The sequence below is a fragment of the Protopterus annectens genome, chromosome 2.part1 (genome assembly GCF_019279795.1).
Source record: "Protopterus annectens isolate FY-2018-M chromosome 2.part1, PAN1.0, whole genome shotgun sequence".
NCBI classification, from domain to species: Eukaryota; Metazoa; Chordata; order Ceratodontiformes; family Protopteridae; genus Protopterus; species Protopterus annectens.
Window position 1 is genome coordinate 1,896,593,167 of NC_056729.1, and position 27,534 is coordinate 1,896,620,700.

The window sequence follows — 27,534 nt, forward strand, 5'->3', positions numbered from 1 at the left end:
ACTATGCTGCACCCAGTCAGCAATATGCACTACCAAACTATGCTAAACCCAATCAGCAATATGCACTACCAAACTATGCTGCACCCAATCAGCAATATGCACTACCAAACTATGCTGCACCCAATCAGCAATATGCACTACCAAACTATGCTGCACCAAGTCAGCAATATGCACTACCAAACTATACTGCACCCAGTCAGTAATATGCACTACCAACTATGCTCCACCCAGTGAGCAATATGCACTACCAAACTATACTGCACCCAGTCAGCAATATGTAGTGCCAAACTATGCTGCACCCAGTCAGCAATATGCACTACCAAGCTATGCTGCACCCAATCAGCAATATGCTAATATATATATATATATATATATATATATATATATATATATATATATATATATGCATATATATATATATATATATATATATATATGTATATATATATATATATATATATATATATATATATATATATATATATTGTTTCAGATGTTAAATGACAATTTAAATAATTAAAACATACTTTGATGATGTTTGAAGGGACTGAAAACAGAAATGGCTGTTAGACTGTATTTTGTTGATGTGAGAGAATTTTACATAATGATGAAAAATGATTGACTAAAGCATTAGCAGTCTTGCTAAGTTTAAATATTTGTGTTGTTTACAATTACTTTTAAAATACCATTATTTTATGTACAATGTTCCTATAAACTGCTGGGTTATTTTTATTTTTATTTGCATGTAAAAGCAGTAGTTTTCTTCAACTAATATTTCTGCTTTTAGTATTTGGGTCTGAATTTTTTGATTAACTATGATTTTCCTAAAACTACAATCCATTAAGTGTTACTAATTCTTAGGTTACTGTCTGTCCATGGTTGCAATGTTAATTTAATTCTGATTGCCTTTGGGGGATTTTACTTGTCAAATAATGACAAACGGTTATTATTGATTAGTTGAACAGATTCATCTATCGTATTTGTAAGACTGAGCGTAGACAGGTTTACTGCGTATAACTACTGCATTATTTTAACAGTTGATAGCTCGTACCAACTTCTTCTAGTAGTTGTTTTTGCTATGCTTGTTGGAGATTTATTTTAGGGCTGTTTACATAGTTTAGAAGTTTATGACCACAGACAGAGATTTTATTGTCAATGACAACACTAAGATATTTGTCGTTTTGCACAGCCTCTGTGCTGATAGTTTATTTTAGGCAAATGTATGTTTTTTCTTTCTCTTTTCAGACAAATGTCATTGATTTACAGCCATTGAGGTTATCTAGTAGAACGCAATTTAATTATAAAATGAGTTGGATGTCTGGATAGAATGTATTCTAATTTATTGTTGAAGTCTGTTCTTGGATCTGCATGTGTTGAACACTGTATTAGTTGCAAAAGCCTAGATTCAGATGCAGAAGTCGGGGTATTGTTCAGTATGTTTTTAACAATGAATATAGAATTTTGCTTTCAGTATCAGTTCACCTGAACAATTATCCAGGAGCCGATTTAATGTTAACAAAATAAGCATTTGCATTTTAAATATATACATTTGGTATATAATTATAGTTGATTGCTGTGGTACTGAAGAACAGAGGTGACTTTATTCTGGAAATGTTCATAGGTTCATAGGTTCATAGGCTGAGTTTGAATCGGATTCTGCTGATGGGTCATTATTTTCCATTTGATTGGGAGCTTTGAAACTTCCCACTTCGGTCTTGAGGAGTGTGAAGTTGGCTTTAGAGATTTTTTACCTTGATTTCCTTGACTGGGGGGGGGGAGTTCAGGATGTAGATGTCCAGTGTGATTAGTTTGTGATCTGATCTTACCAATGATGAGTTTGCCTCAGGTGTGGAACATAGGTTCCCCATGTTGGTGATGGCCAGGTCCAGTATGTTGTCACCTCTTGCGGGAGTGGTGACCAACTGTTCAAGGGCGTTTGATTTTATAAACTCAAGGAAGTATTGGGCTAGGGCGTTTGAGCTGGAGTAGTTTTCCCAGTCAATGTTTGAATAGTTGAAGTCACCCAGTAGCATGGTGTTGGGTAGAATCTTCATACTTTCTAATGTTCTCAGGAATGCTGCGTGAGGGTCCTGAGACAAGGTGGGAGATCTGTAGCAAGCTATAAATTGAACAGTCAGTTTACTTGCTGTCATTTGCACTTGGATGGTCTCAGATTCTGCGTGCTGTGCTACTAACCTGGAGGTGTGGGTGTTCTTGATGAATATGGACACACACCCTCCTTTTGTGTTCTGGTCCTGGTTTTGGGACCTAAAGGTATGGCAGGAGTTATAGCCTGGTAGTGCTGGGGTGCTCTATGGAGCCTTGAACCAGGTTTCTGTCACTGCACATACGTCGATTTCTTCCATATTAAGGAGAGCCTTGAGTGCGTGCATTTTGAGGTTTAGACTTCTGGCATTGAGCAGCATTACCCTCAGTTTTTGTTTATTATTGTTGTTTATGGAGGCGGTTTTGTCTTTTGAGCCTTGCCTAAAAAAGGCAGTATTGGGGCGGCAAGAGTCTTGGCCAGTATTCAAAAGCCCAGGGGCGACAGGTGCAAGCTATCTCTGGTGAAGCAACATGGCTTGTCAAGCATGTCATCCCAGGCTGACAAGTACTGGATCCCCTTTGAATGATACCAGTAGTTTAACCAGTTGTTGAAACTGATCATTTTTTCTTCGTATGCTGGCATAATTTTGGGTGTGGGCAGGATGCTACGCAGAGTCAGAGTCATACCAGCCTGGGCTACATGGTCAGAGAGCTCCTCCATATCTCTTTTCATGTAGTCCAGGGAGGTACATCTCTGGTCATTTATGCCAACATGTACAATGACAGAGCCCTATTTGTACTTGTTTTGGAGTGACCTGAGTGCATGTGTTATGTGGCGGATTCTGTCACCCGACAGGCAGGTTATGGTAACCTTCTCCTTGTTTAGTCTAGTGAGTGGGACATCTGTGTGCCTGATGATATAATCACTGATTACTAGTGTGTTAGGTGTGTTATTTAGCCTTAAGGGCTGTTTTTGCTTGGCACACTGACATTGTGATGTATGTGTTACCTGGTTTCTGTTGGGTGGGGGTTGCTTGGGTGTATGCTTAGGAGGTCTCTGTTGTTTAGGCAGGTTCTTATTTAGAACTTCCGAGTATGTTTTTGTGTGTTTCTGAGAGTTATTTTCTGGTGCAGCTATGGCTGGTCTATGTGAGTCTGGTAATGTGGTGCTAGTGTTGCCCTTCTCCTTGTGACTGGTTGATCCAGTCGTGGGTTGAGAGAGCTTAACCTCCAGTTTGGCTGTGTAGCTGCATCTCTCACATATGTTTGTGTTGGTTGGGAGGAGGAAGGGGTTGTCTGTGTACATGAGGCAATTGTAACATTTGCCTCAGGATGCCCAGATTCACCAGCTGGACTGGAGAGCACACCTGAAGCTGTCCCTTGAACATGCCTGAATAGATGGTTGGGACTGTATTGCTGATTGGATGAGTAAAGAGCCTTACACTTCCTGAGTATAGGACTGAGGTAGTGCTAGTTAGTTTTAGTAAGTGCCGATCTTAAATTGCCTTATTTCTAGTGCTGGGTTGAAGTGTTTCAAGGGAAAAACTGAAGTGCAGACTTTGTGGAGCCTGGAATAGTTTAACCGCAGTTAAACAGTGCTGCGCGGTGTGCAAACCCACACAAAACCGCGCTAAGCCATTTTTATACCAGGGAGATCAAAAAGGATAGTAATTAGCCCAAAATGGCCAATGAGCTACAAGTTGCTGGGCTGGGACCACTCCTACAGGGGCAGATAGGCTGCTCAGAGTTCCCTCTTTCACAGTGAACAAGGAAGCCACCTAATTATCCAAGTATGATATGGGCAACACAGGAACCTTTACCACAGTCCTGGATTCAGCAAAGCCTGAAAACTGGACTTGTTACATTGACTGGATCTGAGTGCAGAGGATAAGGAGCTGTTTATAGTTCTGAACACGCCTTGTGCCATTTCTTTTATGCAGTTAATTCAATAGATAGTGTTGTCAGATTTATTTAATTCCATGTCAGGTATGCATGACTTTAACTGGGGTTGTGAGATTGCTATTATATGGAGGATGTTAACCAAGACCTAAAACTCACTAGATTTATTGAAACTTGCCCGCTCAAATTGGTTGACTTCTTTGAGTCAGTCACCAGAGCTGTGGATGAAGGCAAGATGGTTCATACAGCCTACATTGATCTGGCCAAGGCCTTTGATACCATTCCCCATTCAGGAATTACAGAAAAACTCACTAAGCTAGGCATCAACCCCTATATCACTAGGTGGGTTGCAAACTGGCTCACAGATAGAGCCCACAGTGTGAAAGTAGTGGACTCCAAGTCAGACTGCCGACCAGTCACAAGTGGAGTTCCACAGGGTTTGGTCCTGGGTCCTCTCCTGTTTGCTATTTACTTCTCTGAAGTCCAGACCAACACAAAGGGTCTCTGGCCGACAAAGTTTGCAGACAATTGCAAGTTGGGAGCTATTATTAACTCCACAAGTGATGTTGACATCCTACAGAAAGGCCTCACTGAGACCAATGACTGGTGTCAGAACCATGGCCTTAAGCTCAATGCCAAAAAATGTGTTGCCATCCCTTTTGGGAAAAACTTGGTTCCCATGAATTACCACATCAATGGTAATCCACTGAACACAGAAGGTGTTATAAGAGATCTGGGAACATAGGTTGAGAGCAGCCTTTCTTTAGACCACCACATTGCAACTGTGGTCAGAAGCCTCTCTTTAGACCACCACATTGCCACTGTGGTCAGAAAGTCCTTCTATGTGGCACATCTCATTACTAAGGTGAACATATTCAGTGCTAACTTTACCCCTCTCCCACCCCCAAAGGACCAATAACAATACCAGTAGATTGCCAGGCACCCATATTACTTCTGCAGAGTTTAAAACAGCACTGTCCAAGGCCAAGAATGCAGCTTCTGTGAGACCTGACAGTATCCCTGGCTGTATTCTACATGAACTACAGAGTGAACTGGCACCTCACCTGTGTCCCCTGTTCAATCACAGCCTCACCTCAGGCTTTGTCCCTACTGAATGGTGCACTGCTACAGACATCCTTCTCCACAAAGGAGGAGTGACTACAGACCCTGGGAACTATTGTCACATTAGCCTGATGAGTCTGATATGTAAAGCTATGGGACGCATCATCATGGACCTAATACACAAGGATATAGGGAATCTCCAAACTCTGGATCCTACACAGTTTGGTTTTGTGAAGGGTAGATCATACCTGCTCAACTTGGTTGACTTCTTTGAGTCAGTTACAAGAGTTGTGGATGAAGGTAAGGTGGTTCATACAGCCTACCTTGATCTGGCCAAGGCCTTCGATGCCATTCCCCACTCAGGAATCATCGAAAAATGTACTGAGCTAGGCATCCACCCCTATATCACTAGGTGGGTTGCAAACTGGCTCACAGATAGAACCCACAGTGTGAAAGTAGCTGCCTCCAAGTCAGACTGCCAACCAGCCATGAGTGGAGTCCCACAGGGTTCAGTCCTGGGTCTTCTCCTGTTTGGTATCTACTTCTCTGAAGTCCAGGCCAACACGATGGGACTATGGCTGACAAAGTTCACAGATGATTGCAAGTTGGGAGTTATTATTAACTCTCCAAGTGATGCTGACATCCTACAGAAAGGCCTCAATGAGATCAACGACTGGTGTCAGAACCATGGCCTTAAGCTCAATGTCAAAAAATGTGTCTTCATCCCCTTTGGGAAAAACCCAGTTCCCTTGAATTACCACATTGATGATAGTGCACTGAACACAGAAGGCATTATAAGAGATCTGAGAACGCAGGTTGACAGCAACCTCTCTTTTGACCACCACTTTGCCACTGTGGTCAGAAAGTCCTTCTATGTGGCACATCTCATTACTAAGGGATTTGCATCCAGGAAGAAAGAGGTCATTGCCTCCCTCTACTCTTTCTTCATTAGGACAATCATCAATTACAATGCCCAGTTTGGCATCTACCTCACTAGACACCTGCAACAACTAGAGAGGCCACAAAAGTACCTCACAAAGAGGATCCTAGGCCTTAAACACTTGTCCTATATGGACAGACTCAAAAAACTTTCTGTCTTATATCCTATGGGCTAGGTTTGTAAAGGTTCCAGGGCCATTAGCCTAGTACACACCAATGAAGCTATGAACCTCTCAGCTCTGTTCACTGAGTTATCATCCTCTCAGCTCTATTCAATGAGTTACTTACTCTAAAATGACTCACCCTCTACTTTGCTGTAAGTAAGCATACGTTTGTATGCCTGTAACCAGGCCTCTGATGTAAAATAACAATTCTTGCTTATTTTTCTTTTTTTGTATTATATATATCTTAAGTTTTTTTTCTCTTGCCAACTCTGTACACATTTTTATGTCTGATCTAATTTAATTTAATGTAACTTCCTGCTATTGCATATATTGTATGTTATGATAGGTTCATAGGTTCATAGGTTCATAGGTTGGTACTAGGCTATCAGCCCTAGGGCCTATTAAAGCCTAGCCATAACAATTCTACTATTGCATATATTGGAGCTTTTCTCCCCAGGCCTCTACTGAAAATGGACATATATCCAGTTTGACTAGCCCGGTCGACAAATGTTAAATAAATAAATAAATAAACATATAATATACTTCTAGCATTTAAATGAGTAAGTCTATGTCCTTTCGGCTTTGGTGGTAGTAATTAACCAGAAATTATATGGGAAACATTTACTGAAAAGGAACCTGCATTTGTTTCAGCATCACCTACATAGAAACAATACTCTTATTTTTATGATACGTCGATGCAGTGACTTACTAAACTAGAATGGTTTGACGAAAAGAACATTATGACTAAAAATGTAGGTTTAGCTGTTTTGTGTGCAGGAGATATATAATAACATGACAATTAATGTAGTGAATTGTCTTTACACAATAACTGAAGTCAAGAGGAGAAGGTTAGCACCCACACTACATCTCAAGCAACACATAGCCCTTCTAAACCCGCACCACCAACACCCACATATAGCAACACTAAATCCACATATGCAGAGGCCCTTAACTGTAACTTGCCCAAGCAACAAAGACCTCTGAAGCTGAAACGCAAACAAACACCAATCACAACCAATGTGTCACATAGTTCACAACACCAGTGTGCCACCCAGCAACAGCCCCTAAGACAAGACAATGTACCTAACACTTTAGTCATAGGTGACTCTATAGTCTGGCACACTGATGTCCCTCTCACCAGGTTGAATAAGGAGAAAATTACAGTCAGCTGCCTGTCGGGTGCCAGGATCCGCCACATAGCATGCACTCAAGTCACTCCACAACAAGTACAAATATGACTCTGTCATTGTCCATGTTGGAGTGAATGACTTGAGACGTGCCTCCCTGGACTACATGAAAAGAGACATGGAAGAGCTCTCGGATCATGTGGCCCAGGCAGGTATGACCCTAGCCCTGAGTAGCATCCTGCCTTCGCCCAGAATGATACCACAATATAAGGATAAAATGATTGACTTCAACAATTGGCTAAGCTTATGGTGTCATTCAAAGGGGATCCAGTATCTGTCTGCCTGGGATGACATGATTGACAGACCACGATGCTTTGCCAGAGATGGTCTGCACCTGTCACCTCTGGGATTCAGGTTACTGGCTAAGGCTCTTGCCACCCCTATAGTGCCTTTTTTAGGCAAACTTCAAAGGACAAAACCACCACCGTAACAGGTACAAGCATGCAAAATCTGAAGGTAATGCTACTCAATGCTAGAAGTCTAAACCTCAAAATGCACTCTCTCGAGGCACTCCTAAAAATGGAGAACATCGATATCTGTGCAGTAACTGAGACCTGGTTCAAGGCTCCAGAGAGCACCCTGCAATACCAGGATACAACTCTTACCACACTTTTCGGCCACCAAACCAGGACAGAAACACTAAAGGTGGAGGAGTGTCAATATTCACCAAGGATATTCACACCACCAGGCTAGTTGGCCAACACAATGTGTCTGAAATTCTCCAAGTGCAACTAACACTAGGTAAGACTGCAATCCAAATTGTAGCTTGCTACAGATCCCCCACCATACCCCAAGATTCTCACTACACCTTTCTAAACATACTGGAAAATATTAAGATAGAACCAAACACCCTAATAATGGGTGATTTTAACTACCCTGCCATTAACTGGGAAAACTACTCATGTCCCAACACCTTTAAGAACGGTTCTTGGAATTCATAAATTCCAATGCCCTGGATCAACTAATCCATAGTCCCACCAGGGGCTCCAATATCCTAGACCTGGTCATTACCAACATGGGAAATCAATGCTCCATACCTATGGTCACCCCTCGTTAGTCAGGTCTGACCATAAGCTAACCACCCTTAACATCCACATCCCACCCCACCCCCAGTAAAGAAACCACCATAAAAACTTCTCCAAAGCCAACTTCATGCTACTCAAGTCAGAAGTGACAAACTTCATAACACCCATGCAGACCGGAACTGAAAGTTCAACTGCTGAATCCTACACTAAGGCACTGTACGAGCACATCCACTCATCCATGAATCATGCCATCCCAAATAGAACCAAAATGCTCTCATCCAAAAAAAGGAAGCCAATCTGGTGGTCCCCTGCCATAAACAAACTTTACAACAAAAGGAAGAAACTTTTGCAGAAAAGAGGAAAATCCCAGGATGCAAAAAACTCCCTTACTAGCCTCAGTAAGAAACTGAGATGCCTCATAAAATCCTCCAAAGCTAGTTACGAAAATAAAATGGCCAAAGATTCCAAAGACAACCACAAAGCATTCTATAACTATGTCAAGAATCTAAATGGCAATGCTCAGATCTGCTCTGAGCTAAAACAGAATGGCATTAAATATACTGATCCAAAGGATATTGCCAATATCCTGGCAGATCGATTCAGTGCCAACTTCACCCCCCTCTCACCCTCTAAATGGCCCATCTCAATACCGGAAGATTGCCAAATTCCAGTAATAACGGCCACACAGGTACAAAACACACTCTCTAAAGCCAAGAATACAGCATCCATGGGACCAGATGACATCTCGGGCTGTGTACTACATGATCTACAATATGAACTGGCACCTCACCTAAGTGTCATGTTTAATCATAGCCTCACCTCAGGTTTCGTGCCCACTGAGTGGCGCAGAGCTACAGTTATCCCAATCCACAAGGGGGATCCAACTTGGATCCCGGAAACTACCGTCCCATCAGTCTGACTAGCCTTATCTGCAAGGCCATGGAGCGTATTATCATGGAACTTATAAACAAAGACATTGGCGACCTTCAAACACTGGACCCCACCCAGTTTGGGTTTGTGAGGGGCCGATCTTGTCTCCTGAACCTGATTGACTTCTTTGAATCAGTCTCCAGAGCCATGGACAAGGGTAAGGTGGTCCACACAGCCTATCTAGACCTTGCCAAGGCCTTTGATACCATCCCCCACTCTGGAATCATAGATAAACTTACTAAGTTGGGCATTAATCCCTATGTCACCCAGTGGGTTGCTAAATGGCTTACTGATAGAACCCACACTGTAAAAGTAGCCGACTCCAAATCCAGCTCCAGACAAGTGACAAGTGGAGTACCTCAGGGTTCAGTCCTGGGGCCGCTCTTGTTTGGCATCTACTTCTCTGAAGTACAGGTCAACACTAAGGGACTCTGGCTAGCAAAGTTTGCAGATGACTGCAAACTGGGAGCCATTATTGAATCCCAAATGATGTGGATACTCTACAAAAGGGCCTTACAGAAACAGATGCTTGGTGCCAGAGCCATGGGCTCAAGCTCAATGCCAAGAAATGTATTGTTATCCCTTTGGGAAAAAACATGTATCCATGAATTACCATATAGGTGGCAGTACACTAAACACAGAAAGTATGATAAGAGACTTAGGGACACAGGTGGACAGTGGTCTCACCTTCGATAACCACATCGCCACAACAGTCAGGAAATCCTTCTATGTGGCACACCTCATCACGAAGGGCTTTTCATCCAGAAAAAAAGGAGGTCATTGTCCCACTGTACTCATCCCTCATTAGACCCATTATAGAATACAACGCCCCATTTGGTATGTACCTCTCAAGACATCTGCAACAACTGGAAAGACCTCAGAAATACCTCACTAAAAGAATCACAGGCCTAAAGCAGATGCCCTACGCTGACCGCCTTAAAAAACTCCAGCTATACTCTGTCGCATATCGTCTACTCAGAGGCGATCTCTGCTTAACATACAAGGCCATGTCAAACCCAGAGCTGTTGGACATGCTACACTTAAAGAAATCCCAATCCCTCAGAGCTACATGCTCCAGGGATCTAAACCTTGTCATCACAATAAACAAAACATGCTGGAGGGATAGGTTCCTGACCCAGAGACTCCCCAGACTCTGGAATAGATTGCCCATACATGTCAAGCAGAGTGCCTCTTTGGACCTCTTCAAGAGGAACCTTGACGATTGGATGGGAGAAAGAAAATTCACCCCAGGGATCACGTCAGTCGCCCTGCTAGACAGGGGTCCAGGAAAGTAAATAATGTGGGAAGAAATAGCCAGGGAATTGTTATGGCTAGGCTTGTATAGGCCCTAGGGCTGATAGCCTAGTACCAGCCTATGAACCTATGAACCTATGAAGTGGTCATTTGTTTGATATGCATAAGCTGATGGGCATTAAACTCTAATGATTATAACAAGAACTAGAAAAATGAATGCTGAGCTTGTGGGTGAACTCTGGATGTATTGTGGATATATCTAGTTGAAATGCAAAGCATGCACTTTTGATACTTTTTGTGGTATCTGCCTTAAAATGGGAGAGAATAATGATTATTTACAGGGGGTGCTTAGTACTGTTTAAGTGTTGAAGGTGGTGGAGTGATTGACAAAACAAAGTGTCAGAAGACTGCAACAGGCCACACCCTCTGCATTAGCAGGAGACACTCAGGCTGTGCATGCGACATACTGAAAAACCTAGGCAGAATGCTGATATTATCAGTTAAGATGAATACCAAGTAATTAAGAATGTCCAATGTAAGGGCAGCATATATTAAAAATTGCAAACTACATTGAACAGCAGAAATATCAAATAATAGAGTGTATGTGGGGGGATAAACACTAAAGGTAATATCCGAGACCTGTATAAGCTACAGTGCTTCTCCCTTATAAGCAATGTGCAGTTTTAAAAATGAACTAGGTAGCACTGTAAGCAGAATACATACTGAAGTAGATTGACCAAGCAAAACATTGACAAAAAGGTCCAATGCACAACAAAATGGTGCAAAACAGCTACGCCATTTGGAGAGGGTACAAATTTAAATCCACTGTGACCGTCTACCCAAGATGTCAAGCAGTAATGAAAATCATCCTAGCAATGTACAATGAAACATGCAGGGTACTCTAGATAAGGGTTCTGCTTTAACTCTACAAATGTGATGGCCAAATCTGAGAATTATTTATTAATTAACCAATAGACTTATTTAGCACAAATTTCTCTCTTCAGATAACCCCTGGAAGCACTGTCTAGTTAAGTAACTTTATGTTAGATTTACATAGTAAGCAAATGAAGGTAAACAATATCAAAAACAGGCCTACAGAATGAAGGTTGTTAGCAGTTTGCAGTTTTGATTTCCTGTCCTAAGCTGTTGTACTGACCCTTAGTACAGGTAGGCTCCAGAGTAACTGAATGGGTTTGTTTGTGAGAGAAATATTGCCTATTCATTTTGGACTAAGTTCTGTCAGGAATGTTTTCATAGCTGGCTCTGCTTTCATTTTATTTGTTATCTATATTTGCTAAAGATGTCACTCGATGCATAGCTCTCACACACCTATTTTCTTGTGCCCCTATTCTCCAAATGTGCCTGCATGAAACTTGAAACTAATTTTAATTATTACTTCAGTAGAATGTTTTACATAATTTTTCATCATGAAAAAGCATCAAATTTGTTAGAATAAGATGTTATTATTTAACTTAATGCAAAAACTGTTCATATTAGCAGAGACATTTTGACTTTGATTGTCACGTTTTAATCTCTTCCTAACTTTAGATATGATGGAAGCTGATTTAACTTTAAAACAAAATCCACTGCTTCTCAAAAATAATGGTAACATCCTAAGTTCTCATTCATGTTACTTACGTCTCAGTGCAGACTCATATCAGAGCACCACTGATCAATGCACAAAAGCCTGAAGAGGTTGTGTTCAGTGAAATACAACATGTGTACATATGTTTGTGGAAATCTGCTCTTTGATCGAACATTCAGAATATCAAATGTTTGCAAAGATGGTGCAAATGACAGAACAGTCATATGATCACAAAATGCTGGCATTACTTACTGAGAGATCACATTAGAGCAGGAGTTCGAAATCTGCCTTTTTGTCTCACAGTAGTACAATCTCACAGTTGGTATATATAATCATCAGGGGGTGTGGGGAGGGTACAGGGTTTTTTTTCAGTCTTTTGATTTTTTTCATATATATATATATATATATATATATATATATATATATATATATATATATATATACATATATATATATATATATATATATATATATATATATATATATGTATACATATATATATATATATATATGTGTGTGTGTGTGTGCGTGTGTAATTAGTATAAGGGAATGCGTAGTCAGTCTAGAAACATCCAAGAGTGATTGCGCTATAGAGATTTTTCTATGACCCAAAAGTCATGTGCAGTAGAATGAGTGTCCTATCCTGGTCCCTCAGGTATGGAAGCGTTAAATAAATCTGAAAGTAATACTGTAATGCTCAAAGGAAGAATACCTGATTACATTAAATGATCATACATACATAATGGTATTTAATAAATGATTATAAATGTCCCATCCTGCAATATTCTTGTAATATTGCCTGTACTGCATGGTACTAAGGCTGCTATTCGAGGCTGCACTAATGAGTAACTTCTTACTTACTGCATAATTCTTGTATGTATCCAGGTTTCAGTTGCAGTGTGCATTTTCTTTGTTTAATTTCTTTAAATGCTTAGGCTTTTTTACATACATTGATAAGATTGGACATCATTCCTTAGTCAGGAAAGTTCATTAGGCCAGTTTTGCTTCTGTTTTTAATGTCTGGTAAGGGTGCTCTTCAGCTGTTCATAAGGCGTTACTTTGGTAGAATCTGTAAATATGTTTGAAGGTTTTTATTTATTAGCCCAGTTGCTACTACTATGGGAATTATCTGCATATACTTGTTTCACATTGCTATAGTTTTTGCTTACATGTTTTCATATTTTACAAACTCTTGTCTTTCAGTTCACCAGTCACTGTAGTCACTGGGTGTAGTAACTAATACAGCTTTTGTCTTTTTTTCTTGCACTGCAATATCTGGTCTATTTGCTTTTTCATTCTTAGCTGCTAGCGTTGGATAAACCCATATGATCATTACTTCATCATTTTCAGTAACTCTTTGTGGTTTGTTTACAATGGCTCTCAGCTAACTGTATGTTGTAATGTTTATACAGTCTGCAGTATAAGCACTTTCCACTTCTCTTTTCTATTTTGATTCTTTATTGTGTTCTTTGTATTTTTATGTTGCTTTTTTGCACTTTCTGCTGCTATTTTGTTTTTGCTTATTTCTGTTTTGATTTCTCTGCCTTTTACTTTCCTAATGACTTCTGTTAATCTGACAGCAAGGATGTCATCTTAGACTCATTTTCTTCATGTTTTAAAACTTTTAAATTGTTTGGATGCAATTATGCCAATAAATTTGTATACATGCCCTCAATCATCAACCCATGTAGGTAATGCCAAAGAGGCCCATATTTCTTCCAGGCCAAGGCATACCTCTCAATTATCCAGATTTTTTCAGACTTCCTGATTTATGCCTCATATTTCTGGTCTATTCATTATAAAATTTGTGGTTTTCTGTAAAATCATTGAGGACTGAAGTTACTAAATAATAGGAGACATCTGAGTTTGGACTTCATATCTTCAGCAAAATGCATGGCAATGCAAAACCTGTTATTCTAGCAACTTTATTTAAGTTTTTAAGAGCAATACTCAAAATCTGTCCCTACTCTTGAACCTTTCTACCCCCATTATTTTTGCCTTTGTCCAAATTTCATGTGCTAAGAAGTTGAAAGATATGGACCAAGAGAGCTATAATTTTGGCAAGTGCTGTTTGCTGCATATCATTTGACAAGATTAAAACATTTTAATGAATTTCCTATGAAGCTTATCAGCTTATCTAGCTCTTTTTGAAGGTAATTGATCATCTCAGGTTGTAGGTTAAAACAGGATGCGCAGGTTAGTTTACATCTTGAATTTTATTCCTGGATGTCAAAGCAGCTTTCAGTTTTAGTTTTAGTCTTCTAAAATATTTTTACTGAGATTTTTTCTAATTTGTTCTTCTGTTATTGCTGCCTCTTCACCTATTCCCTATTTCTACTGAGATTTTTTTCTAATTTGTTCTTCTGTTATTGCTGCCCCTTCATCTATTCCCTGTTTTTACTGAGATTTTTTCTAATTTGTTCTTCTGTTATTGCTGCCCCTTCATCTATTCCCTATTTTTACTGAGATTTTTTTCCTAATTTGTTTTTCTGTTATTGCTGTCTCTTGATGTATTCCCTATTTTCACTGAGATTGTTTTCTAATTTGTTCATGTTATTGCTGCCCCTTCATCTATTCCCTATTTTTACTGAGATTTTTTTCTAATTTGTTCTTCTGTTATTGCTGTCCCTTCATCTATTCCCAAACGTTTATTCATTCCCTCTTGTTCATGTCTTTAATATCACATTCCTACCTGTTTTTTGTAGTTTCCAAATTTTTCATTTTCCTCTTTCAAACATTACTTTTGCAAATTTGTTGAGAGAACATTACAATTTTTTATGTCATCTGACAAGGCTTTAATGGCTTAAAGCTGTTCTTCCAGTTGTTATCCAATGAACTATAACCTTTTTAGTTCATCCACTAAAAGAGGATGAGACTTTCCTTGGAGTCAAGCTAAACCCACAATGATTAAGTAAACAGATAATTGGACTGAGAGCAAGGTAACACAGGAATGATGGTAAAGAATCACCCTGGAATATTGCACATCGGATGTACACACCCAAACTAGCAATTTATCCACTTTTGTGGTTCATCTGCACAGTGGTTTGTATCTTTTTCATAGTAAATGCAATAAAATGCATCAATGGATAATAGATCTTATAGGTTTTATAATCCAGGATTGGGGAATACTGTGAAATGATGCTTTTGTAATCTATCCATCCCACACTGAGATTCCTGTTCTTTTTCAGCTCTCCATTATAGAGTTGTTTACCAAAAGCTGACCTTTTAGTTCCATGCAAATCTCTTTCATTCCCCTTCTGTTCTAAAGCAATGCCTGAATTTTATCTAAATGACTATTATGCTCTGTCTGTACCAGTTCCTATATATGGCGTAAAAGTGTTTTGACAGACAGGTTATTGGCTAATAGTTCTTATGGATGTTTGCGGGTTCACATTTAACTATGGTTTATCCCATCGCTATTTAGTCTGGTGTCATTTCAGAGTGTATATAGGTATCACTGTCAGTATATTTTTCCCAGTAATACCTGTCAACAGGGTTAACACTCTCACTGCTAACCTGTTCTTCGCTCATGTATGAATGTGTTCACTTTACCTTGGTATGACATGTCTTTTGCTGTCATACTGTGTCACTGCGTTTTCCAATGTACAATATTTTGACACAATGGGCTTGGTCATGGCCATACATCTCAACCTCTTAGTGCAAGAATTCTGGACGAAGCCAAAAATAATGAGGAGGCAAGAGTTCAAAATTAGGGGCAAGTTTTAAATATCACTCAGATAAACTTTATCATTTTTTTAGTGTGTGCTAATATTTAGTTTCTTCATTGCAGAATTATAAGCCGCAAAACAAAAAATATTATGATTGAATAGACCAAATTATATTTAATTATTTTTACTAATCACATTTTCAACTCTCCCATCCTGCACTGAACTGTATTGCCCTCTTACCAACCCCACTCTGTACAGGAACAACTTTTTACAAGAATAAGCTATCTCTCTTCTACTCCAGACTACTTACACCTTTAACTAAAACATCATTGTCACTTCCAGCCTAGCTGGCAATCACGTTCTTCCTCTATGTTCACACTATGAGCAGACTACTGCCTGTATTACTCCCACTTATCCTTCTAAGCTACCTGACATTATACCAACAGGCACTAAATAACACTATTCTACAGTCCTCTCTCACAATACATATACCACAGAAAATCTGTCACTGCCCTTTCCACATTCATCTCTGCACAATATAAAACATCTGAAAACTAGACATAGACAAAAAAGAAAAAAAAGAAAAACATACTACAACTCTTTGTGAGGACATCCACCAAAATCCAGACCTCCACTGTGCATCTGTAAACGGACCTCAGTTATGCAGACCTAACATCTCTTCCAATAATAAACTGCAGGCTTTAACATACTATGGCCTGACAGAGCACATAAAAAAGCTGGTGGGGTAGCTATCACAGGCAAAAGTTCTCTTTACCTGTCGCTTCACCACAAAACACCCCAAAATTCCATAATACTGAAATTCTAAGCTTGCTCAACCTCAACAAACACAAAACCTTAACCAGTTTAGGCATCTACATATCCCCTGGCCAAAATATAAACATTGCTAAAGAAATCTTCTCATGGATTGCCTCAACATCCAGCAAGAAACCTTAACTATGGATGACCTAAACATAGATTGGCTGACCATGATCTCCAAACCATCAAATAAACTTTGAAGATTTCAATCAACAAATCTCCTCCCCCACAAGATACAATAAAACTTGTAACAAAAAATGTGCATGAGGCAAATATGCTTGACTGGATACTGACTAATGCAACAAAAAATATAATTATCATTGGATTTTTACCAGATACTTTAAGTGTCTACCTCCCCACTTATATAGTAAGGAACCACCAACTCACATTTCACCAGCACCATTACAACCTTGTTCATAAGCTCTCTTCCTTTCATTTAGAAGCCTTCACTGAAAACATCAAACTAATAAACTAGAAAGATTTGCATTCACTGCACCTGAAGTGTGACACTACTTACCAAAACTATTTCCAAAATATATCAAATGAGCACGTCCCACTCAGAAACAACAGAGTGAAATGTAATCCAGCCCATTGGCAAACCAAAGGAGACCAAGCAACTCCTGGTGGATTAAGACAAAGCCTGGAAAAAAATGGAAATAAAATAGAACTCTGGAAAGTTTCCAGTATTGCATGCACCTCAGAAAACATTCAAAATCAAAAATTAGATGCAATAAAATATGATGTTATACTCGTTGTTGCTTTGGGTTATCACCGTGCTGAAGTAACATACCAGGTTGCATCCACAATGCAAATTTAATTTTTCAGTGTAATTTAATTTGGACTTTTCCATCCCAGGCCTCCACTGAAGAAGGAGGTTCTGCCCATTTGGAACATTGTGGTAACTAAATGATAATAAATAATAAATGAGTGAATGAATGAAGGAATGAGGCAAAAATGTACAACATTTTGCAAAAGTCTGGTCAGTTGAGAGGCATAGTCAAGACTGATAACAGCATCACCTGTATCAGATTATTTAAACTGACAAATAGAAAGACTGCACAAAATTTTCTTCAATATATTATGCATATTTACTACTAATATTTATGATTTTCATTTTAGAGTCTGCACTCCATGTAAGACTGGCAAATGGTTCAAATCATTGCAGTGGAACTGTTCAAGTTTACATAAATGATCAATGGGGAACAATCTGTGATGACCACTGGGACATGAATGATGCTGATGTCATTTGCAGACAAATGAGTTGTGGAAATGCTTCTCAAGCAACAATTAAATCACAGTTCGGTCAAGGGAATGGGGCAGTCTGGTTAAGCCACCTTGATTGTACCGGCAAGGAAACATCTATATTTCAATGTAAAGGTGACCCATGGGCAAAAAATACTTGTAGTCATTCAAGGGACAGTGGCGTCATTTGTACAGGTATGGATATCCATATTCTTAAGCTCTCTGTTCATTTGTGTCTGGTATAGAACAGAACATCTTTGCTGCAGTGTGGTAATATGTGAACTATAATGTAGTACACTATAGCTGATGGTCTGATGGAGCTCAGACAAAGGAAGTCACTATTATTCCAGACCAGAAGTGAATATGCAGCCATTCATTATTTTCCTGTGCCAGCGTGTCCAATTAATTGTTATGAGAAGACAGGTTACATTCTCAACACTCAAATGGCATAATGCAAATAATTAATCCTGTATTAAATGCCACTTTATCACATTATTCATGGTCAACTTTATGGAGAATCTATACAGAAGGCACCCCAGCTATGAAATGATAAAGAAAGTACAGAGATGGGTGACATCTTTGTTACCCCTATATATAACCCTATATAACCATTAAGCTTAATCTGTAACAGGGTTATCTGTCTGATTACTAATTTGTTTTTTTGGTCATGCCTGAAAGTGTCCATTTTTGAAAAAAAAACAGGAGAAATATGTATATAAATGGGTGTGGTTGGGTGTGTGGGTGTGTGTGTGTGTGGGTGTGTGGGTGTGTGTGTGTGTGTGTGTGGTTGGGTGTGTGGGTGTGGTTGGGTGTGTGGGTGTGTGTGGGTGTGTGTGGGTGTGGGTGGGTATGTATATTATATATATATTTATCATCATCGTCATCACCCCTCTTTTTGACATTTTCTACATGGGGCAGGGTGTCATGTAGAGTAGTACTGGTCACATCACTTCTTTCAGCTTCTTTTAATATTCTTCTGTCATACACTACACCTGACACTCCTTACTAGTTGGCTGCATGCCCTTTGATACTAGCTTTGAGCTCTTCATTCCGACTTCCCTTCTCTTCAACCACCACTTACAGATACTTGAAACTGTTAACATGTTCTACTATCTTCCCTTCTATCTCAATTCTCAGCTTCTTCTGATTTCCCAAATTTTCTGCCATTATCACTGTCTTGTCTGTGCTTAGTTTCATTCCATGTGCCTTCAAGTTTTACATTCCGTTCCCTTATCCTTTACTGAAGTTCTTGCTCAGAGTCTGTCTGTACTGCCACATCATCTGCATACAACTTTATTGATCTGTCCCCTCTGACCTGTTTGCTAATGTAGTATGTAGAAATTCAGGGTATGTAGCTCTCTTAATTACATTTGTGTTGAATGGCTGCTGGTTGTACTATATTTAGAAGTTTATTTCTGCCCAATTTGTCTCAAATTAATCAGTTGAATTATTTAACAGGAAAGATCTGAGTATGAGACATATGTCATAACCATGCAGTGGGAAGTACAGCTGTCTAAAGTGAAACATTGCACTTCATACATGTCTTAGTTATTCTGCAAAACATGTCAAGGACTAAGGAATCCTCTTGCTGAGCCATACCTGAATAATTCAGTGAAATGACTTTAGTAAATTTTGTTTAACAATTCTATACTTTCAACCTTTGTAAAGAGCTGTTTCACTCACTTTTTGTTACAACTATACCTAATGGATTTCTACCTAAAAACTATAAATGCAGTCCTATCTGAACATTTAAATGGGAAGACAGTTAAATAATGAGAACATTACTTTTATAAATTGATAGGTAAGTACCAGGCTAGATGTCCTTGCAGGCCATTTTAAGCTTAGCCCTTTTCCCTTTTTGTGATCAAAATAACCTATCCCATTTGGTTATAGATTGGCCTTACCCATCCCTTGGTTGATAATTATATATTATGCTTAATGAGAATAACTGGAATCATACCATACATAATTTGAGGGACCCCCATTCATTGGATAAAACATTTAAGAGCTGCCTCTGTCCACTACTAGAACAGTGGGCAATCTTGGGATAAATTTTCTGTTTCCCATCTGTAGATATAAGTCATGCTTGAATATACTCAGGAATTAACTTTATTTTATGTGGATGGATAGTCTGTTCCACAGTAGCAGTATCCTCTGTGAAATATACTTGTCCCTCCAAAATGCTTTGCTGATGTTACAGAAGAGGTTTAGATCCTTAGACTGAATATTCATGTTGCTGTCTGACTTGCTGATGTGCAGTAAATCCATCAGTAATAGGTCAGAGGATGCCTTGTATGCCAGATATAGGTCACCTCTTAGGATTCTGTAGGATACCAAATATAGTGACAGGGTATTGAGTTGGTCCATGTAGGATATGTTGTTTAGGCCTTGTATCCTTTTAGTGAGGTATCTCAGCTGGTGTTCCAGTTGCTGTATGTGTTTGGACAGATACACGCTAAAGGGAGCATTGGATTTGATTATTGGCCTAATTAGGGCTGTGTAAAAGGGATCAATGACATCCTTATATCTAACAACAATGGGTACGTTTTGGTAAAAAGTTAGGTCACTGTCCACATAAGTTTCCAGCTCGCAAACAACTGAGTCAGCTGGTAGTTCTCCAAGGAAGATGTTTCTCAAAGTATACAATAATGCATTTTTTGGGCATTTATTTTCAGACCATGATTCTGACATCCGTTATTTATTTAGGACAGACCTTCCAGCAGGATAGCTAAGTCATTCTGGGATTCAATAACTGCTCCTAGCTTGCAGTCATCTGCAAATGTAGTCAGCCAGAGCTCTTTGGTATTGGCTTTTACTTCTGAAAAGTAGATGCCAGACAGGAAACTTTTCATAGCAAGTGATAGTTTGTCGGAGATAATCCCATAACATCTGCAAAACACAATGTCCCACACATTGTTTAGTAAATCCTAGACCTAGAAAACGTCTGTTATTCCTCTTTTCTTCATCTTCTTTTTCTTCGTATTCTTCTTCGTAGATAATAACATATTATCGAATACATAAAAGGTTCTAGAGTAATCTTAGACAAGAGATGTTTGTGAATGTCGCCTCTGAATGTTTTATTTATGATGACCTTCTAAATAGTTAACTCTGTTATTTCAGTATCAAGTTCGAGTCTACAGCTGCGACTGGTCGGTGGTTTCTCCCGCTGTGCTGGAAGATTAGAAGTATCAGCAGGCAGTGCCTGGGGGACAGTTTGTGATTATTCCTGGGATTTGCCTGCTGCTAATGTTGTTTGTCAGCAGTTTGGATGTGGAAAAGCAATACTACCATCTGTTAATGGATATTTTGGAAAAGGTAATGGCAGTGTTAATCTGTATGCTCCTGGATGTAACGGCACCGAAGCATCCCTAGATAAGTGCCCTAACAGCTACTGGGGTCAGTATGTCTGTGATCATCAGCAGGATGCAGGAGTAATTTGTGAAAGTAAGGACTATTTTATCAAGTCTTCATTCTGCATTACAGCTTATTTACAGTAAATGCTTTCAAAATAATTTATTTATTCACTTGTTTGTTTCGTATTTTGTATTTTTTAGCTCATAAAATTCAGCTGAGAAAATCTACATTCTTTAGAGTAGCAAGCAGAAGGTCTCCTTTACAGAATATTAACATAATGTATATTTTCACTTGCATTTCCTTTACAGAATATTAACATAATGTATATTTTCACTTGCATTTCCTTTACAGAATATTAACATAATGTATATTTATATTAACATAATGTATATTTTCACTTGCATTTCCTTTACAGAATATTAACATAATGTATATTTTCACTTGCATTTCCTTTACACAATATTAACATAATGTATATTTTCACTTGCATTTCCTTTACAGAATATTAACATAATGTATATTTTCACTTGCATTTCCTTTACACAATATTAACATAATGTATATTTTCACTTGCATTTCCTTTACACAATATTAACATAGTGGGCCAGATTCATGATGGCTAGCACGGAGTGTATGAGTAGAGTAAGACTCCATGCAGCCATCATGTCCGACGAGCGATCCAGGAACAGCTTGTAGGGGTGTGTAAAACAGCTCCTAAAACGTCTCCTACATGGACAGGGCTGGGATATGCAAATTACCTCACTTGCAGCCGAAAGGCATGCAAATGAGGTAAATTTGCAATCCAGGAAGCACAAACCTGTCCGAGTAGGAGCCGTGTTAGCTGCAGAAATGTACTCAGTTGACAACTGAGTACCATTCTGTAAATAGCATAATGGAGCCTTGTCACCTCCAAATAATGGTTGCATATGATTGAGGAAGCATGCCAATGGCCAAATATACGGCCATTGGAAATGTTCCCAGATGCAAAATTAAAATAAAAATCCTTTTCTTTTGGCGATTTCTGATGATTAAGCATAGCGCAGCACTGCGCAAATGGGGTGCGCTAACAAAAATCATAAAATAAGAAAATAAAAGCCACAAACGTGGAATCTATGAAAACTGTTAAATTACAATGTAAGGGAATAGCAGGCTGAAGACAACATGGCCACTGAGTAGGGGTTGCTAAGGGGAGAAGCCCAGTCTAAAACATGTAACCAAGCATTAGTAGGCAATCCTATGTAAATGAGTGTTAGGATAGTGAATCGCACTTTTACATAGCAAATGAGCACAGTCAGTGGAGTGTAGGAGTAGGATATGGGGAGTAACAGAGTAGGAGATAGGTGACATCACAAGGGGGGTATATATGAAAGTAGTGAAGCTCATAGGAGCAGAGTGGCATGTGTCAGCTGTCAGTTAGACATCATGGAAAGAGGTGTGTCAACAGGTAGGCCAGGGAAAGTCAAGAAATGGAAGGTGTATACTGTGGATAACACCAAAGTTTCTTGCTGAGCGGGTATGCGCACGTGTGCGTGCCTCTAAACCCGAGTAAGACAGATTGCATGCATGAGTGCGTGCGTGTAAGCCGGAGTAAGCATGTATAAGGCTGTTTAAAGACCTGTAAGCGCGTTTGCACTGGTGCACGCGCGTTTTAACCCAAATAAGCAAGTTTTAGTCTGTCTAAGCATGTGTGCGCGCGTGTGAGCTGCTGTGAGTGTGTTTGCTCTTGTATGCGCGTCACTCCCCCCCTGAGGAAACAGAAAGGAAAAAGGAAGCACAAGAAATAGTAGGAAGCTACCAGGGAATACAAGTAGAGCTAGCAGGTGAAAACAATTAGAATCAGGCAATTACACGGGCAAAACACTAGTCCAGCCCAGGACTTAAAACTCTGCAAACAACAGTGCAGTTTGTTTCTCTCAAAAGACACTGCAACACTGGAGTAAGCTACTAGAAGTGAAAACTGAAAAAGCTTCACTCAGACAGAAAATGCTAGGGGCTGCCATTGCTGTTATAAGGTGACATATGCAACATGCTGAGGGTGGTGACAATGCAAATGCTACCAGACAACCTACAGTGAGGAGACGGAGAAGAGTGTACAGGCCCAGGGTCACCTACCAGGGGTTACATGAGCTGGAGATAGTGGAGCGCTATAGAGTGGACAGAGACCTCCTGCAGCAAATTGTTGAGCTGTGCAGGCCACACCTCACACACAGAACCAACAGAGGGGAACCCATCCCAGTGGAAACCAAGGTATGTGTTGGCCTAAGAATACTAGCAACAGGTACCTTCCAGAGACCAACTGGTGATATGATGGGGATATCACAGGCATCAGCATCCAGGGTACTGCACCAGTTCCTGGATGCCATGTCAGCACATGTCGGTGATCATGTATATTTCCCCAATTCCCGTGAGGTATTGGCCAGCAATATGCGTCTCTTCTAGCAAATACCAGAATACCCTGAGGTAGTGGGTGCAATAGACTGCACGCATATACGCATCAAAGCACCAGCTGGTGAGCAGGGTAAGGCCTATATTAACCGCAAGGGCTTCCCCTCCATCAACTGCCAGGTCGTGTGTGATGCCCAGGGCATAATAATGAATGTGTGTGCTGGCTGCCCTGGAAGCTACCATGATTCCCATATCTGGCATCTGACGCAGCTGTACCAGACATTTGCCAATGGGGACATCCCACGTGGTCACTTAATGGGGGATGCTGGCTATGCACTGGAGCTGTGGCTGATGACACCCATCAGAAATGCACACACACCTGAACAGGAACACCATAATGAGGCACATGCACAAACACGAAATGTAATTGAGCATGTGTTTGGGTTGCTCAAGTCACGGTTCTGGTGCCTGGACACATCTGGTGGAGCCTTGCAATACTCACAAACTACATGTACCCAAATTGTCATAGTATGTGCTATGCTACATAATATGATTCTGTGAAAACAGCTGCAGCAGGACCAACATATGCCTGGGCCAAACAGCCATCCACCATTGCCAAGGCCATCACAGGCAGAGCGTGACTCGGTGGAGGATCAACCTGAGCCTGCCCCAGTAGGCAGAAGGAGGCGTGCCCAGTATGCCTTGGCCTTGGCAAAGAGGCAACGCATAGCACATACACTGGCTCAGTAGGAACCCTGGAAATGATACCTCTCTCTGACTCCCACATATAGTGAAAGGGATGCCTAAGTTGACACAACCTGCTTTCAAACATGTGCAGGGAGTGTAGTATGTGCATCTGACATAGGCAGCCCTGCAGCACCACCTGAGGCATGATGGCCATGTGTTAAGCAATGTAAGGTAGTGCTAAACAGCATTTACCACCATGTAGTATATGCAAACTTGATGACCTTGGGTATCATCCTGCCCTCACCAAACATGATGCCACAATATGAAGACAAGATGATCAATTACAACAATTGTCTTAAGTATTGGTGTCAGTGAAAGGGGATCCAATGCCTGTCAGCCTGGGATGACATGCTCGACAAGACATGATGCTTTGCTAGGGATGGCTTTCACCTGTCACCTGTGGCCTTTTGGATATTGCCAAAGGCTCTTGTCACCCCCATAGTGCCTTTTTTAGGTAAGGCTCAAAAGACAAACCCACCTTCATAGGTATCACAAGGGATAAGAAACTAGAAGTAATGCTACTCAATGCTAGAAGTCTAAACTGCAAGATGCATGCACTCCAAACTCTCCACAGCATGGAGAATGTTGATATCTGTGCAGTAACAGAAACCTGGTTCAAGGCTCCCAAGAGCACCCTAGCACTAACAGGTTACACCTCATACCATGCTATACAGCTGCAAAATGTGGAACAAACTACAAAAGGAGGGTGAGTATCAATATTTGTCAAAGATACCCACACCCCAGGTTGGTGGCACAGCATGAAGCATCAGAGACTATCCATGTGCAACTAACAGTGGGTAAAACCACCTTCCAGTTCATAGCCACACTTGGAACCACACTTGGCTGACTGAAGAACACATGAAAATATGAAGGTCTCCCCAAACACCATTATATTGGGCGACTTCAACTACTCAAACATAGACTGGGAGCATTACCCTAGCTGCAACACCCTAGCCCAAAGGTTCCTAGAATTTATAAACTCAAATGCTATGGAACAACTTGCTACCACTCCCACAAGAGGGGAAAACATACTGGACCTGATCATCACCAACATGGGGACTCTATGCCCAAGACCAGAAGTGTATCCCTCACTGGTAAGATCAGACCATAGAGTAATCTCACTGGATATTCACATCCCGACCCCAGCCCATGGCCAGAAAACCACAGTGAAAAATTACACTAAAGCAAATGTCACACTCCTCAAAACCAAGGTGGAATCCTTCACAGCCCCTGTGCCTGTGGAAAATACGGCCCAGACCTCAGAACCCATTATAAATGCATTCTATGAACACCTTCAGGAATCCATGGATCATGCAATCCCAAATAAAACCAAGATCCAATCCTCCAAAGGCAGGCATCCTGTCTGGTGGACCCCAGCCATAAAAAAACATACAATACAAGGAGGAAGCTACTATATGATAGAGCAAAATCCCAAAAAGGGAAGGCATCTCTGATCAGTATTATTGAAAAACTATGGCCACACATAAAATCGTCTAAGGCCATCATTGAGATAAAAATTGTACAGGACACTAAGGATAATCACAAGGCTTTCTTTAGTTATGGTAGGAACCTAGGTGGGAATTCCCAGATATGCTTCCCAGATATGCTCAGAATTAGTCCAAAATGACAAACAATACACCAAATCCACAGACATTGCCAACATCTGAGCTGACAGGTTCAGTGCAAACTCCACCCCCCCCCTCCCCACCAAAAGGCAAATATCTATCTCAGCAGAGTGCTGGCCCCCCTGACATCTCAGATGCCCAGGTAACAGCCAGCCTCTCCAAAGCAAATCTAACAGCATCAAAGGGACCAGACAGTGTCCTGGGCTGTGTCCAACATGAACCCCAAGAAGAATTGAACACAAACATAAAACCACTGTTCAATCTCAGCCTTACCACAGGATATGTACCCAAAGAGCAGTGTACAGCAACAGTGGTCCCTCTCCACAAAGGTGGTGCCTCAATGGATACTGCAGACTATTGGACCAGAAGCCTGACTAGCTTGGTCTGCAAAGCTATGGAAAGGATCATCATGGACCGCAGAAATAAAGATATTGGGAACTTACAAACACTGAATCCTATCCAGTTTGGCTTTGTTAAGGGCAGATGCTGCCTCTTAAACCTGGTTGAGTCATTTGAAACAGTCACCAAGGCTATTGACGAGGGGAAGGTGGTCCACACAGCCTACCTGGACCTCGCAAAAGCCTTCCATACAATACCCCACTTGGTCATTATAGATAAGCTCACCAGCTTCAATATAAACCCCTGTGTCACTAGATGGGTTGCAAACTGGCTCAAGGACAGAACCCACATGGTTAGAAATGCTGGAGCCATGTCAGACCCCAAACCAGCTACAAGTGGTGTCCCACAAGGCTCAGTCCTGGGACCTCCCTTGTTTAGTATATATTTCTCGGAGGTACAGGCCAACACAGAAAGACTGTGGCTGAATAAGTTTGCAGATGACTGCAAACTGGGTGCCATAATTGACCCTCCAGCTGACACAAACATCCTACAACAGGGCCTCATAGAAACAGACAACTGGTGCCAGAGCCATGTCCTCAAGCTAAACACTAAAAAGTGTATAGTCATCCCCTTTGGCAAAAACTAAGTGCCCACAAATTACCACATAGGTGGTAACCCATTAAGTATGGAAGAAGTAATAAGGGACCTGGGGACCCAAGTTGATAGCAATCTCTCATTTGACAACCACATGGCCAAAGTGTTTAGAAAAACATTTCATATAGCCCACCAAATCATGAAGGTATTCACATCTAGATCAGGGGAGGTCATCGTGCCTCTTTACTCATCCCTCATCAGGCCCATAATTGAGTACAATACCCCTTGTGGGATGTACCTTATCAGACACTTGCAGCAGCTGGAAAGACCACAAAAGTACCTTACCAGGAGGATCAAAGGGCTCAAACACATGCCATTTGCTGCCCGGTTAAAGAAACTGCAGCTACACTCAGTGGCATAACGCCTGCCCAGAGGTGATCTGTGCCTGATGTATAAATCCATGTCCAACCTGGAATCAATGGACATGCTGCACCTTGGAAAATCAGAATCCTATCAAGCTACGCCCTCAACAGACCTGAACCTCAGGACTGAAATAAATAGGACATGCTGGAGTGACAGATTCATAACCCAGAGGCTCCCTCCATTCTTGAGTAAACTCCCACTCTAGGTTAGCCAGAGTCCCTCATTGACTGTCTTCAAGAGGAATCTGGAA

At 40.5% G+C, this 27,534-nt stretch overlaps 1 protein-coding gene across 1 annotated transcript in view; it reads left to right on the forward strand.

Moving 5' to 3' along the window:
- LOC122795061 (deleted in malignant brain tumors 1 protein-like) overlaps positions 1–21,314 on the forward strand; it is a 134,403-nt gene extending 113,089 nt beyond the window's left edge. Inside the window, exons 4-5 of the mRNA XM_044063637.1 lie at positions 17,695–18,012; positions 20,938–21,314. Of these exons, the coding sequence (XP_043919572.1) occupies positions 17,695–18,012; positions 20,938–21,314 (695 nt within the window). The remainder of the gene's footprint in view (positions 1–17,694; positions 18,013–20,937) is intronic.
- Positions 21,315–27,534: the final 6,220 nt, after the last annotated feature.